We start from the raw sequence: 16838 nt of genomic DNA, 5'->3' as shown, positions 1-16838 counted from the left end.
TGAACATAGCGACAGCATTTAGCAGCTAAAGTAACACACATTTCCCCCAGAGGTGGTGGAGACCAAAGCAGAGCAAAAACAAGGTTGAAGTTTGGATTTTCAGAAACTCAACTTTGAATGAATGCTATTGCTGCTCAACGTGTGCAAGATGTGTACAGCCAATTGTTTGCTGACATGCTGGGCACAACAACTTTTACCAGGCCACAATATGTGAAAAGGGATTGTCAGGTTGTTTCGTAGTTCTGAGCCTTAAGTGACACAAAAAAGGATTACGGCAGCTTTAAATACCCAGTTCTTCCTTGCCAGATAACTTGACCGTTTGTATTCTTCTGATTATCTCACAACTCTTCTTATTAGAGTCCAGTTTTTCTAAGATGATTTCATGGCAATGAGCATTTTTTTTCTGCTGACTAATGGTGAATCACATGAATTACAACTGGTCCATTGTCTTCCAATCTTCCAATCAATCACAGTCATCTAGAAGCATCCTCATTTCTTGTTACATACTTACTACTTTGAGCCAACTTACTAGCAGTCCACTAGTTATTTTTGTGATCAATTAAATTAACCTAAAAAGAAAAGAAGAACATTTTGGCAAGGTGCTTCCGGCCAAAAAGGATGACAACCACTGTAAGTGTACTGCTTCTGTTTATTGTAAGGTATGTATTCCTCTCCCACTGCTCCCAGAGCAGGTCGGGGTAAACTGTAAACCTACTGAAGTCATCCTACTGTTATTGCAGCCCAAGGAGAAATATGCAAATGCCCTGAATAATGAGGGGGCTCTTTTTTTTCTGTTTGAATAAATGAGGGATTCCTTGAGCACAGAGCAAGAAGGGGGGTGGGGATAGATGAGAGGGAGGAGAGACAGGGACAGTGTAGAATGAGTAGGAAAGAAGAGATGTGTAAGGGAGGAAATAAGATCGGGAAAATATTGGGATAGTGGGCGATTGTAGGAGGAAAAGAAAAAGCAGGAAGCTGCAGAGCCTTGAGATGTCAAAAACAAGAAGGAGGGCAAAAGAGAGAAGTGGGTGAGGAAGGCCTCGGGAAAAGACAGAATGAGAAAGTGTGTGGGGAGATGAGGGGTCGGTAATGAGAGAAGGTGTGAGAAGAAGACCTGATTGTGGTATTTCCCAGTTCCCATGGTAACGCTAGACTGATACCCCCCTCCATCTCCCTCTTCAACACATATTCGCATATCTTTCTGCTACTCCCATTTTCATACCCAGTGGGATAAGATTCCACACTAAAGTATGCTAAACACACGCATGTTTTAACACATAGTACAGTATGTGTCCTTGATAGATGGTGATGCTCTCTGCATATCGTATACAGTTGTCAGTGCAAAGCCCCACTCATGCGTACTCGTATGTGACAAGAGAAAGAGAGAGAGGATGACATACATTTTTAAATGATTCAATTTGACATACTTTTAGATCTGCCAGTATTTGTTCTTTATAGTACATAAAGATTTTGGTGGATTGTCCCACTGAGTGGGAAATTTCGGACTTTGTGACCCAGTGATTGTATGAAAAATGACTCTGCATGAGACAGACACATAGGCTGTGTTCGAAATCTTATTTACTTATTTAATATTCATACTAAGTGTAACATTGACTATGTACTGCTGGCCAACTGCAGAGTATTTGACTTTGTGTACGCAAGAAATGTGATGTCTATTAGATTTGCAAGAATTTCTGAGTATATGACGACCTTACTGGAGATACTGAACCTCCCCAAAATACATTGCGTCTCTTCAGACGGTTCAATGGCGGACTGTGAGGCAAATGGTTTAAATAATTTACTGTTTGATAAAATGATTACAAATAATGGCGAGTGACATTCATGTACCATCGCAGTGCCATCAGTCATTTATAGGATGCTACAAACACACACAAAATGTACACATGGTGGATTTTCAAGATGAGCAAATAAGCTCATAGTTGACCCTAGTCAACTAGATCCATGTGTAGGGTTAGAGCTCTATATGTAGCAGCCTATCACAGATCCCGCGATAGTAGCCGTAGACTTCACACTGGTGCGGTGGGTTGGCAGAGGGGCGAAGCTGCAAAGCGGCATAAACTGCAATGACAGCAGCTAGACACAAAACCGATGAGGTGGTTTTCAGCTGAGATGCCCACTGGATGATAGAACAGCCTGTGCACAGAGCACAGTGACATCATTAGATAAGAGTTGAGAGGCGGAGCCTCAATGTGAACACATAGTAGGCTTGACATTAAAGCTTCTTTTAATTTAAAACAACTTTTCTCCAATATACCAAAGTGTTCAGCTATCTTGCATTCATTGAGGTAGAGTGTGAGATTTTTTTCCTGGTTTCTTTAAAGTCACAATGAAATTTATTTGTGAGCATCTTTAGTGAAGAATTTCAAAATGACATCATGAAAAAGTCTGTACAAACACTATTCTTGTGACAATATTGTTCCGATTATTTTTTTGTGAAGTCAAAATCATAATTGTAAAAATGTTGATTCGGCTGTAGTTGGCTGCAGAATAACTCTGTGTCTTCAATAGATAAAAACAGGCTTGAAGAATGCTGATAGAGCATCAGAAAAAGACAGAAATCAATATCATTTATACGAGCTTATGAACACGGCTCCACGAATCTTTACCACACGGGGATAGTCGTTTGTCCAACCAAACAGACATGTAGAGTTAATAGTTTCCTATAAAAACACACACACACACTGCATGCAATCATTTTCTTTCTCTATATTTGCAAGAAGAAGCACCTTGATATACTGTATGTTGTCGTTGACAACACACATTCACAGACCCACTGACAGACGCTGGCAGAGCATGTCCATTAGATCATTTATTTTGAAAGCTCAATGCGGTGCTTAAACTATATAAAGTAATGAGCCGCAGACCTCTGACAGGAGCTTGTGCGTATTTCAAAACTGGTTGGTGTTTGGGGATTTTCCCAACATCTTGCGCTGTTCAATATCATCACGTTTCAGTTCATTCCACTGTATTTCCATTTAAATTGTGCCCACCACTGTAACTCTACACGTCTAACCAATATTTATTAGATCTAAAATGTCCTACATTTGGCAGGATCTCAGGGAGGGGTTTACACATTGTGGTTTTCAATCTGTTATGGGCGAAAAAATTTGATTTAATTCTCAAGAAACAAAGACTTGAGACTTAACTTGAACGCACGCGTCAGTCAGACGAGACATTGTCCTTAAAATTCCTGCAGCACACCGAATCAGAACTATTCTTGACGACTCAATTTATTTTGTCACAGGTTATTGCACATACGATTTATAATCTGTATTAATCTATTTTATGGTGGTATATAGTTTATTGTTTCACTTTGAGTTCAATGTTCAGTTGAGTCCTTCTAATTCTCAGGACCGGGATGTTAGAAAAGGTCATGTGTTAGCTTCATGGATGTACCTTTGATGATGAGCATTAACACAGAGGTTAGCAGTGTGGTGCAACCGGAGCCTGAGAGTTTGTTATCGCCTCTGCAGGGCCACAGTGACAGAGGGGAGCAGATGTAATTGTACTGATTCGGTCAGGGAGGCAGGATGGTTAATGGAGTGGTAGTGATTAGATTAGCAGAGGCTGCTGGGCAATGTAGTGTTTCTAATTGAGTTGGTGGGATGTCTGTGTGTACCGTGTGTGTGCGTTCACGTCTTAAGCTAGTCTGTACAGCGGTTATAAGCCTGCCAGGTACAATCACTTTTATGGGTACTTCACACAAACACGCCCATGCAATCATTGCCTCATAAATCCCATAAACACGCATACAACATGTATCGTTACAGACAAGCAACCAGGTGTTCATCCTCGCAGCTAAATGTTGCAGTATGGCTTTTGCCTCACGACACCAATTAAAGTAAATGGCAGCAGATGAACTGCGATGTCGAGAGATAAACAGTCATAGCATGCCAATGAAACAGACAATCAGAGTGACGGAGGCAAACTTACGCACAAGTGAATGCAGACGTGTTGAATACTTAGAGCCTGCATGTGAACAAGCTGCAAAAGCTGTAGCTAATATATAGAGAGCTAACTATAGAGAGCACTCTCATTAGGATGTTTTACAAAAAGCTATTTCCAGTTACACAACAGCTGCACCATCTGATGAGTAATATCTGTCCCGATAATAGCAACACTTCCTGTATCTGCAGTCACTGCCAGAATTCTAAAGATTATTCAGGAATATTTGGGGACATGGGTAAAAAGATTAAAACAGAACCCGACAGGGGTGGAAAAAACGGCAGCCAACCGGGGTCGCCAACAGGGTAACCACAGAGAGGAGCCGTAGTGATTTCCATACAGATAAATAGGATTTAATCACATTTGTATTCTAGAGGAGAACCAGGATAGAATAATTGGAACAGGATTAGTGTTGAGTAGAAAGGGTTAGGTGAGGTAGAAGTAAAGTAAGAAGAGAGGAAGACAAGCCAATGACAAATTGATTAACAAATGGTTCTGTGTGTGGCTAAATACTGTGTCCTATAACATCGTTACGCAGATGACACCCGGTTGTATGTCTCACTTAATCTTAAGAATTGATTAAAAGAACTATCTCGATGGGGTCTGCAGCTGAATACTTATAAGTTCTGGTAATTTATCCGGATCACATTTCAATCAATAATCAGCTTCATTTCCTCTCACCGAGACTGCAGCTCATGGTTTACTTGTCTTAATGGTGCCTGTCTATAAATGCTGCAGAATGCAACAGTAAGACTTCTAACAAACACTAGATATAGAAAACATATCTCTCCGATCTGAGTAAAGTTACATTGGATCCATATTCATTTTAGAAATAAATGTATGATTCTGTGGAGTACATATTTAAGTACTTAAACCCTCTGTAGTTCGTCTCCGCTTAACATTTCAAATAATGTAAACCCCTTATTCTTGACCAAGACCCTTAATATCTGACAACCAATTGTTCTTAAAAGTTCTACTGTCTTAAGACAAAGTGGGAGTGTGCTTTTGCTGTTTCAGCTCCAATACTGTGTAACTAATTCTCAGATCAGCTGAGTCACTGGCACATTTTTAAATCCCTTCAAAAAACCTCTTGTATAGACTTTGCTTTTCACCAATGGAGGCCTCTCAAGGATGGTCAAGTCATTACAGATACTGTTGCAAATCCTGTCAGTGAAAAGGAAGAAGCCATGGCAGGATAAGAGAAAGTAGGTGTAACAATAGTCAATTCTATCAGTTAAACAGTCAACTGCAGGAAAGAATTGGACATAAACTACATATATTTTTATATACATTTATATGTAACGGAATGAGATTATCTGAGAATAAATATTTCAACACAGCGTGTGTGTATGTGTATTACTGAAGTCTCAGTGAGACACTGCTGGAGTTATCTAGGTCATAACGGATGAATTTTTAATTGTACTGTCTTGAGCTTTATACAGTAACGAAAAAAGAAAATGAAAAAAGCAGCTAATCTCGTCTGTTAAAAACCAATGCAGCTGCACGTCTTTGGTTCTTCTTGTTATAAATAGGATTTATACAAATAGTTGCAGATGACTCTGGGCTCTAATTGTACAGCACCACTTAAACACACATGCATGCTTGCAGATACACACACACCTTCCACACACTGAAGCTTCTGTTGCATGCTGGGTCACTGGGAAGGGAGCTACTGTACTTTACATAATGGTACGATCTGTCCATTATTTCTGAACATTTTGCTTTTTACTGCAGAAGAATTCCGCAACAGAGAAATGTAGCTGTAGGCGATGCACAACACTTATGCCACAGATGAATAAAAGATTTGCAGTTGTATCACAAAGCCCCTGGTAGCTGCAGATGCTATCATAAAGCCGCTGTGGTACCTTGATAACAACAGAAAGTAATATTCACATGCAACTAAAACACTGTAGCGGATAGCAAAATGCTAACATCAGTATGCTGGTATGCTAACAATAGCAGGTAACAACTACCAGTTTCACAATCCAAATATCACTAAACACAAAGTACAGCTGAGGCTGGTGGGAATTTCATTAGTTTTGCAAAGCATTGGACAAATTTAAATTTTGAACATTTTTTACAATTCACAAGGGGGACATCAATCTGCCAAATGTCATGTGAATTCATCAAATAATTGTCGACATCTCAATCTTGAAATGTCAACGTAAATGCGGTGCTTAAAGTCAGGTGATCAACAAGGCGAAATGTCTCATAAAAGAAGTGTGAATTAAGCGCGTTTCATTCAACTGGTTTGGGGCAAATGAACTTGGCTGCGGTGTAGTTTTGGCAGATTTTGGTGCTGAAGGCTACGCGTGACAGTTTGTATTCATGTTGTCTGGAGACAAAGACACTCATTCACATTCACATCGGAAAGATTGTGGTAGAGGTTTAATCATTCAAAAAGTCTAAACTATAAGCTGTCAGCCAATAAAGACATACAAAAGTCAATTAAAAAGTCAAGTAAACCTTCATTGTTTCATCAAGTCCCTTATATACAGTATGCATGTATTGATATTTGTCTGCTTGTACCAAACACGATTGCTTAAACTTATACAAATTATCAACACAAAATTGACTTCCGCTTCTCTCTCTTCCTCTGCAGTCCTTGCTGCTGATTCGTCAGGAGATGGTGGTTTCCCAGAAGAAGCTTGGCGACTTTTGCGACGCTCTGAAGCAATACCTGAAGAATGTCTCCACTCAGAGAGACTGCTTTCAGTAAGTCTCACTACTGCTCCACATTTCCACAGCTGCCCTGCTGCTGCAGAGTGCAGCACCATAATCGCAATCATATTTAATATTTAATGTGCTCCGTTTTCAGTGTCAGGACCTCACTGTTTTTCTCACTTTATCAAGTACTACCTCAAATATTACCTCCTCTGTTCTCTGACGTTCACACACACACAACATTGTGTGTGCTTTCTGTGGGTAGCTCACCAGCATCTTTCCCAAATCGGAGAAAAATCTGCTCTAACTCCCAAGTGGTTTGGATCAGTGAGCTACTAATATACCGTATAATGCGTATTATATTATACTTTTAATATAGTCTGATATACACATACTGTGCATGTTATAAACTTCCTTTGCCTACAACTCTGAGCTCCAGGGTGCCGTGAAACAGTCTAATATCCAGAGAGATTTCTCCAGATCCCAGACTCAATAATCTGCATGCATAGTCCAGAGCCGTATACTGCATATGCCCCTTGGCAAGACTCCCAAGCTCTGGCTCCAATGCGACTCTATTTGTGTTACAGTTACTGCAGTCTGTACTTTGAGATAAGGGGTCTGCGAGAGGGACAGAGGTGTAAGGCTTGACAACTCCATATTGCACAGAATGTATAGTAGAATTGTGCAATATCTTTGGGTAATTTAAGACATAAAAACCCTTCTTCATATTTCATTATTTTACAACATCGATTCATAGTGAAGGTAACACTGTTTAACAGAAAAATACTCTTTAAAGTCAAATTTAAAAGCAAATCTCTACAAATGAATCTAAATTAATTACAAAAACACAAAATAAAATGGGAAGCATCTCCGCCAAGTGTGTCCGCAGCAACCACTACTGTGTGATTTGAATGAATACAGCAAGTGCTGAGAGTGGTGAATGAGGAGTCAGCAGGCCGTCAATGGCAGTATAAAACAGTCTATAAAAGGTGTTCTGAGAAAGTGCGAGTCACCTCAATCACGAGAGGTCCTTGAGCACGCAGCCATAACCAGCCACCCAAAATAGTTTGCAGTTTGCTTCAGCAGAATGTGAGAATAGCCGCGGACAGACATAGAGGTGCACACTCACTCACTCGTGTACTCACGGACACACAGGAATGAGTTCAAAACAACTAAATTGTCCTTTAGGAGCAAAGTCAGAGTCCAGACCTCATTCCAGTTCAGAATTACAGGCAGGACTTAAAAAAAACTTCTGTTCACTCACAATCCCCATGACAGAGAGAGAGAGAGCAGTTTTCCAAAGAATAATGGGGGGGGGAAAGCTTACAGTATCCACACAAACTAAAAGCTGTAACTGCTGCCAAAGGTGTCTCTACTAAATATTGACTGAAGTGGGGGGGAATGGCTTTTTGATGAGCAAGAACTACTATAGCAAGGTCTAATGATGAGTATCTACATTTAGAGGCAGAACATGAACGATGCAAAAGCAGCAAAATCCATATTTTTTTTACGTTTGCGATGTATTTCACCCCATTTTGTGATGTCCCAACAGAATAGTGCCAGCATATCTTGTACTAAGATGATATCTGTGGGGAGAGGGCAAATACAGTTAAATCACCAGAGACAAGTCAGATGAAGAAATTATAATTGTTTATTATTAACATATGATATGTGATGATGAAGTCTTGACAGAGCCGTTGGTGCTTGGACTCTACAGGGAGATTTATCTTTTTGGTTATGAAGTGTGCTGTTGTGCCTCTGGCTCACACTGTGATGGAAAAGTTGGTCACACATAATCAAAGCTCGCAGTGAACCATGGCATGAAACTTGAGATTGCACGTCCCTATCTTTAAAACGCTATGTTATTAAATCTCTTTTGCTGCTGGGAATTTGTGCAACTGACAGCTGATCCCAGCACTGTTTCTCAAGCGTTTTCCCTTCTATTGTAAAAGCAGTTCCAACATTGCCTTTGGTTAAATCATCTGATTGTATGTCTGTACTGTGTGCCTGTGATGTAAACTAAATTCTGTCTGCTTACAGTACTACACCGTAATCAGTATATTAAGACAGTGCCAATTTTAAAAACCAGAGATGACTTTAAACAGGAACCATGTTACTCACAGTATCTACACAACCATAGTTACAATTTGTCCAATATGTTGGTTTACAACCAAACATCGGCAAAACTAATGACATCCCCGTTTAGCTAAATGTTAGCATGCTAACACGCTAAACTAAGATGGTGAACCTGGTAAACGGTATACATACCTGCTAAACCACCACCTTTTATGTAGATGTCCAATCAGTGTTGATGGTAAATGTAGTCAATTGAAGCATTAAATTCCTCAGTGAGGAAGCTGAGTTCTCCTGCTCGCAGAGCCGTTCCAGAAGTTGCCTCCATGTTTCAGGATGCATAATGCAGCCGCAGCCTCGGCCTCGCTCCGCTACATTTCTTCGGTCTGATTGGACATCCACAGAAAAGGTGTCAAATGTCCCCCTTTAAGCGTGGCTACGTTAGCTTCTTGTGTGACTGTAGATTCTTAGTTTTGTTTTGTTACTTTTTTATTTTGTGAGGAACATGAAGTTAAAACATGACAAAAAGTTACAGAGGGAGAAATCATGAAATCATTTATTGTAATAGTGCTACATTACAAATGAAAACCCAGTGTTTAAAATGTAGGTATACTGCTGGATTTGGATACTATCAGTAACTTTGTCATCCATCCTTTTTTTCAAACACCATTTTCTGTAATTCCAAAAACTTTCAAGGATTTTCAAATTCTGGTTCCTAACAGATATATAAAGTAGTAAGTAACACACGCAGTCACACCTACTTCACACTTCTCCAGGGTGTTAAACAGTAGTCAGGGATTTAGCTGAAGTCAATGAATAGCACACACAGGCGGAAGAGGCCTTCAGATGAAACACGTTATTCTAGGGAGGCTGTTTGCTTTTAGCATTATCTTTTTCACTGGCTTGTTGGTGCATTTGTTACTCTCCAGCGGAGCTCACACACCTCTTTCTTTTAAAGTCATTTTCACAGGTACCAGATAGCAGCAGCCTGTCCCCCCAGTGCCCTCCTCAGGTTGAGGGAAGAACTACCTTTTAGACTGTACACTGCTCAGGGTGATCAAATCCAGTCTTCAGACTGCAGAAAGTACAAGAAGTGGCAAAGTATTGCTAATATACATGTTATTAGTCATAGTCATCTGTCCAGTGGCACTGACTACCAGGTTGCACCTCAAACTTCTGCATGAACAGAACATTTCTCATGTCACTCTTACTTTTAATTATTTTTTTTGACATACTATACTGTGCCTTTTTTTGACAGCCTACTCTTTGACTTTTTTTTACATAGTATACGATGACTTTTGTTTGGCTTTTTTAAAAATATATACCATGACATTTTTTGACATCCTATACTATGACTTTTTATGTTCTTTTCACATATTACTACTTTTTTCAAAACGTTTTTTCAACTTACTAAACTGTTTTTAATGACGTTTTTCGCCATACTATTACCTCTTTGAGTTTTTGTTACTTTATTATGACATCTTTCAACATACTATGACTTTATGACTTTTTTCCACATACTATAATTTTTCTTTTTACTTTCTATGACTCACTATACTACAACTTGATGAATTTCAACATATATACACACGTACTATGATCGACATACCATACTATGACTTACTTTTTTACTTATTATGACATACTAAGACTTTTTTTAACTTAATATACTATGACGTTTTATGGGTTTTTTTTTGACCAACTATACCACGATTTTTTTAATTTATTTTTTTACATACTATAATACGATGACTTTTTAAACATAATATTCTATTACTTTATTACTTTTTCGACATATTGTTCTGTTATTTCGTTATTTTTCAACATTATGACTTGACATTATGACTTTTTTGACGTACTATACTGTGACTTTTTTATGATTATTTTTACATACTATATTATGATTTTTATTTTCTTTTTTGACAAACTATACTATGACTTTTTTATGACTTTTTGACACATGGTATGTCATTTTTTGCCATATGATACTATGACATTACTTACTTTCCTTGCCACACCAAACTATGGCTTTTATTTTGACTTGTTAATAACTTTTGTGTGATTTCAGAAAGGTCTGTGCTTGCACAGTGAAAATTGGAAAGTAAATTGTGTTTGTGATAAGAGGTACCCCGAGCAGCCATTTATGCAAATGTAATTTCATGCCAAAACAAGTACCAAAATGGCAGTGCCCCATCTGATCTGCATAACCACAGCCTCAGCTGCTGCACTCCTCTCACTGTGATGTCAAATGAAATAGAATCCCACTGCATTAATGCTGCTATTCGCTATTACTGCCACTAAATCAGAGGCCTTTGGGTTTTGTCAAAAACTTGTATCTCGGGACATTGTCGTACAATGATTTATTTAGCTTTAGTAGTCCATGGTAATTTTGTATCAAATATTTCAGACAGATGTTAAGACTGTAAACATTTAAAAGAGACTACAGTTAAAACTAAATGACCGATCCTTGTTTCAGTTGTGACAGTTTGATGCCAGGGTGAGCGTTGGGTACAAACAGGATAGTCAGCGGCACAGACTGTTGGGGGCGGTTCAAAGCGGATCAATATCTATACATTAAGAATGGATGAAATGACAATGTGCAATGTGAAAAGGGCCACTCGTAGTGACAAACGGTGGACATTTACAGCAAGACGCATCAATGCTCTGCTTGAGGCAATATGGACCCCTTGTTCATTACAGCGAAATGTGCCCTCTAAAGGGCCTCATATAACATCCAGCTTCTCCCATTGGCACTGACCGGGTCACACATTGTTCCATTCGATTATTATAGTCTCATTTTAAAAAAAATGGGATGCAATCTTCAAGCCCTCATCATTGTGTCATGTGCTGTGGCATCAATATTGTGCAGGATGAGGAAACAATTCACCATCTTCTTCTCCTGAAACTATAATTGTGTGTATGTTGTTATTTCAATAATATGTCTTTAAAGTGAGTGCACCTGCCATGATGTGGCAGGTGCACTCACATCACATGTCCTCAGCATCCTCCATCTTTCTTCTCTTTTACTCCTTTGCACCTACTCCACCTTTCTCTTCTGTGATGTCGAATCCATCTTTCTCTCACCATCAACCTACTGTATGCCTGCATCTCTTCTCTCCCCCCCCCCCCCCCCCTCTTCTCCCTCCTTGATCCACAAACCCATTCTGTCATAACTCTCTTCTTCACCCGTCGCCTTCCCTCCTCTTATATTATCCACTCATTGCCTTTCTCCTCCGTCTCCTCTCCAGTGTGACTGCGGTGCGTCTGCCGGACGGTTTATCTTTTGTCGTCTACGAGTTCTGGGATGGAGAGGAGGAGTGGAAGAGGTGAGTCTTCAATCACATGTAAGCCCTGGCTTATATCTGTCACTCACGCCAGTATTAAGAGCTTTTTGATTTTCTGCGACTTGTGTGAACAAGCTAAAAAAAAAAAAAGCGTCAACGTCTGGCTGTGGTACTAAAAATGAGAGAAATCAACAGGCAGAATGATACATCTGTAAATGTTGAGAATGTTGCCCCATTGCTGCAAAATGTTTCATTCCTAATGCACCTTAAAAGTATTAAAAGCCATTACCGAGTGTGGACATTCATTTTGTTTCTGAAAACGCCTGCTAGTCAGCACTCTGGCTCCCTGAAAGTCCTTCCTCGAGCTGAGCATGCCGTTTCTTCCTGCCATTGTTTTCATTGATTGGCGATGGCCGAATAAAGAGAGCACTCAGGTTTCTTCCATTACTGTCATGTGCCTGTTGGAGAGAATTCCTCCACTCTCATTTAATTAGCATTCTTCAGCACATTCGCTCGCTCCAAAAGTTGCTGAAGCACTTGAGTTGCGTCAGGTCATCATGATTAAGCGATGGTGCAGGGCATGAGGGGAGGCTGCTGATGTAGCTGCCTGCTGGTCTGAGTTTCTGCTCCACTGCTCGCAGCATCCAACTGCCATCAATATTTCAACTCTTACAGTTAGGCTGAAGGTCGTGCTAAACGGGTGAAGGCCATGTGTGCTTGCGGGCATTTACGAGCGGCCATGCAGATGAGTTTGCTCGCACACAATACATGATGTGTGTGAGTATATATATGTGTGTGTGTGTGTGTGTGTGCGCGCGCTCTCTCACCCTCCCTTCTGATTCCAGGCACCTCCAGTCGGCCCCCAACAAAGCCTTTCAGCATGTGAAGGTGGATACACTGTGCCAGCCGGAGGCGATGTCCTCTGTAGCTGTGCCAGGTCAGTGGAGAAATACTACAGAAGAATGAACAGTCCAATGATTTCAAACATTGCGTTCAGTTTACTGGTCACTGGTCATACATTGCCTGTGAAAAAAATGTTGTCAAATATAAGTTTGAGTTAAAAAACAAATAAAGAATACAAAGTGACATTTACCAGTTGCATTATGGGTGTGTGAGAGTAGGATTCAGTGTATTTTAGAGAGTGATCCACACTAGGGAGTCAAGTTCTGAGGCCTGTTCTGATCTCAGAACTCGACTTTGCGAGTAGACATAGCGACATATCTCTGGTAGCTGCCAACAGTGTAGCAAGAGAGAGCAGACGTGGTTAATCGCACCACTCGCTCAAACAAATGGCTCAGTCAAGCTCAGACGATTTGCTCCTATTTTATTTTCCACGTAGAGTACAACAGTGATGAAACTTTACAGTATTACAGAGTACAAGTAGATGGTAGGGAAAAACCAATTGACTCTCAGGGGCTGGAGGACTAATATAACAAACAAAGCAACTAGAAGCAGCTACTGTAGACCTGCTATCAGAGAGACATAGCTTGATATTATTTTGAATGGTTTCTGTCTGATAAAATGTCTTAGAGAATGAAAATCAGTGATAAGAGGATATAATATTCAATATTTATGTTCGATAATATTCAGCATAGTCAGTGACTTGCGGCAGACTGCCATTTGTACTTTTCTTTTCAAGTCGAACTCTTTTTTTTTTCCATCCTGCCCTCTCCTCGATCACTTCGACTTCTTTCTTTCTCTGCCTCGCCAAATTCCTCCTCATCTCCTTTCAATCGGTTTCCTCTCACTCCCTTCTCCGTCTGCACTGCCCTCTGGGCCTCATTTTCTCTCTCTCTCTCTCTAACCTCTATCTAACTTGTCATCCCTCTCTCTCTCTCCTCCTGCAGCCGCCTGGTGCAGCGTGAACAGGGACTGAGCATGAAGATATTCAGCGACTCGCCACGACTCCTGGACACTCCCCTCTTCCTCTTTGAACTAGCCCTCCAACCCTAAAACCTTTGCCCTCCTCTGCGTTTCACCCCCCCTCCCCCTCCCCCTCCCCCTTCAACCCTCACATTCCTCAACTCTTTTTGTAAGTACATGTTTACACAGTGCAAATGAATGGTGTCAACTGCAGTGAAAATTGAACAAAGCATTTTACAGTGTGAGATTACTCATTTTTCTGGCTCAAGATATTGGATTATGTAACGTTCATGTTTCAAGTAGCTTTGAGCCACTGTAGAGTGGAGTTTGTCATGTAGCAAGGACCCTGGCGTTGAGTTTTTCATGTAGCAGTAACGTTTTTTAGGTGGAGCATTTTGGAATGTGGCTTTTCTTTTCTTCTAACTCCTGTTAGGGTTGACCACAGGTAGCTCATCTAGTTGGCCGTTATTTCTTAGTAGCTTCTCATTCCTGCTTCGGACGTTATTCTCACATCAGCCATTCTGCACCATCTAAACACCTCGTCGCCAGATTAGCTCCCAATCTCAGGAAAACTGAACGCTTGAATTTAGCTTGAAGGTTAGCTAACTCCCTAGCTCGCTGTCAAACTGACTTTTGAGTGTCTTAGTACGTCTCTGCACTGATATGGACAAGAGCCAGCAAAAAAACAGTAATATCGCAAACTATCTTAATAAAACATTCATTCATACAGTATAATAATACATACAATGTGCATACACGTAATATACATTTTTTTAAGACAACCCCTATTTTCCAAACCCCCGTTTTTGGAAAAGATTAATGAATTTTTGGATATGAGAATGACTCTGAATAATACGAGAATGTCAGATATAACACATCTGACATCTTAAATGCGTTTCATTACAAATAAAAACAATCCATCTCAAAGAGAATCCGCATTGACCTGCTTAACCAGAGAACCAGGGTTACAGTCGTAACTTTAGATTAGAAACGCTGACTGATCAATTTGAGTTTGTTGAGTTTGCTCACAACAAGTAGGCTACATGTGTGTACAATGGCTGCTGTGGGAGTAATGTCTATTATGGTACAGGAACTTATAATCATGTGTAAACACAGCACGTGGTTTTTAATGAGCAACAGAACCCTAAACCCAAATCTCTGTAAAGTCACGTATGATGATTCAATCCCTACATGAGATATGTGAAAACACCTGGCACCAAAGGCCAGCCCACAGGAGAGGGTCGGGTCAGTATCCGGAATTTTGAAAAGATGTCAATCTTCACAAATATTTGGGTGTGTAGATGATTCTGATTGACAGACACGTAGAGAAACAGAGAGTTGGTTATTTATAGTTCTTCATGTAGCTTTTATTTCATGAAAGCAGGGCCATGGAAGAGGTGAGATGAATGGATCGTTTTGCTGTCAAGGGATAATTTGTGACTTAGACAAGAGTCTGCTGCTACCTTGAGACAGAGATAAGGGCAGCGCCTCACTGTTCTCCATGCAGCTGAGGTTTGTTTCATTTCTGCCTTCCGTTTGTGTACTCTGTGTCTGAATTGGCGGTGGGTAGCTCATATTAGCCGTGTGAGTCCAGTAGAGATTGTACATAATGAAAATGTTGTTCTATTATGATTATATTTGTATTTATGGACATCTTTTAGTGCTATGGTGCAAAGTTTTCCTCAGTGGAGGTGGCAGCAGCTCTCTAGGCGCTGCGGCTTCTCGTAATGGTGATTTTGAATCCGAACGCCTACCATCAGACACTTATACCCATCTGAATGACGTTGAATATGAAGCCTTAAACATCACAACATGGTAGAGGAACTTTCAATGGGGTTTTCAAAAGGTGACTTTCTTCTTTTTTGGTGTGACGTAAACTCCCAGGAAGCAGGGAAATGCCCACTAGCGGTCTTTTCATTGTGGTACCTCTCGGCATCAGATTACACAACACTAGATTTGTGTTGCATTGGCATATTACTGATACGAAGAGTTTCTCCAATTCATTAGATATCTGTACATCAGACGTTTTCAGTTTACAACATATCACTGGAGAAATGACTTTGAAAAAGGACTTTGCGTCGCTTAGCTGATAGATCAACAGCCTCAGCATCAATATCACACAATGATCATGTATATTAACACTATCACCCCCAGCTATAGGAGACCAAGGGTCTCAGTGCCTAGGACTCAACTGGAGGTCAATACAGAAACACGTGGACCATCACAATCAAATGCTGAATGGGTCTAATCGGCTGGGTCTGGTCTCTCAAACAATGAGAAAAAGACCAAAGCCTGAAAATGACAGTATTGTTCAACTCTGGCAGTAAAGTGGCTCACAGTTCAACAGAAGGTCAGAGTTAATCTTTGACTCCATACTGTGCATACAAACCAAATAAATACAAGTCAATTCAAACCTCTGTAGTAAATTGTGTGACTACAAACTGGCTTAATTAGCAACATTTCTTTCCTTCAGCCCAATTGATGCTGGAGAACACTAACCCGAACAACCGTAATCAGGTAAACAAACCGGTTATTTTCCGGCCATTCCTGCGTTCCTGACCCACCCCCGCATCTGTTGTGCTCGTCCTCGATCTTGGCACAAATCTCACCTGGAATCAACCGCTCACCCTGGGGTGACCCTGAGGTTGAATTTAGGTCAAAACACCCAGACTCAATCCCCCCAGACGCCTCACCTTACCTCACCCCCCACTAACACCACTATGAGCCCACCACTGTAATACAATCAGACTCTCACTCAGAAAGCACAATGTAAAAAATGAGTGAATATTGTGACTTGAAGATACAGTATATTAGAAGTTATTGAGTATGATGAGAGTATTTAAAGAGATATAGTGTTACTGTTTTATCTGCTTAAAGATGTGTTAATGAATCACTCTTTCTTTATAGCTCTATCTATACTTTCAAAAGGTGCCATCTTGCCATCCACCTCACTGTTGAGTCTATTTTCACATGTGAACGACAGCCAGC

At 40.3% G+C, this 16838-nt stretch overlaps 1 protein-coding gene across 1 annotated transcript in view; it reads left to right on the top strand.

Moving 5' to 3' along the window:
• necab2 (N-terminal EF-hand calcium binding protein 2) overlaps positions 1 to 13863 on the top strand; it is a 106106-nt gene extending 92243 nt beyond the window's left edge. Inside the window, exons 10-13 of the mRNA XM_076082247.1 lie at positions 6569 to 6681; positions 11952 to 12029; positions 12833 to 12924; positions 13835 to 13863. Of these exons, the coding sequence (XP_075938362.1) occupies positions 6569 to 6681; positions 11952 to 12029; positions 12833 to 12924; positions 13835 to 13863 (312 nt within the window). The remainder of the gene's footprint in view (positions 1 to 6568; positions 6682 to 11951; positions 12030 to 12832; positions 12925 to 13834) is intronic.
• Positions 13864 to 16838: the final 2975 nt, after the last annotated feature.

Source organism: Anarhichas minor, unplaced genomic scaffold (assembly GCF_050575085.1).
Source record: "Anarhichas minor isolate MPS153535 unplaced genomic scaffold, ASM5057508v1 ptg000090l, whole genome shotgun sequence".
Taxonomy (NCBI): Eukaryota; Metazoa; Chordata; class Actinopteri; order Perciformes; family Anarhichadidae; genus Anarhichas; species Anarhichas minor.
Note: the sequence above shows the minus strand (reverse complement) of the source record. Positions and strands in the feature narration are given on the sequence as shown.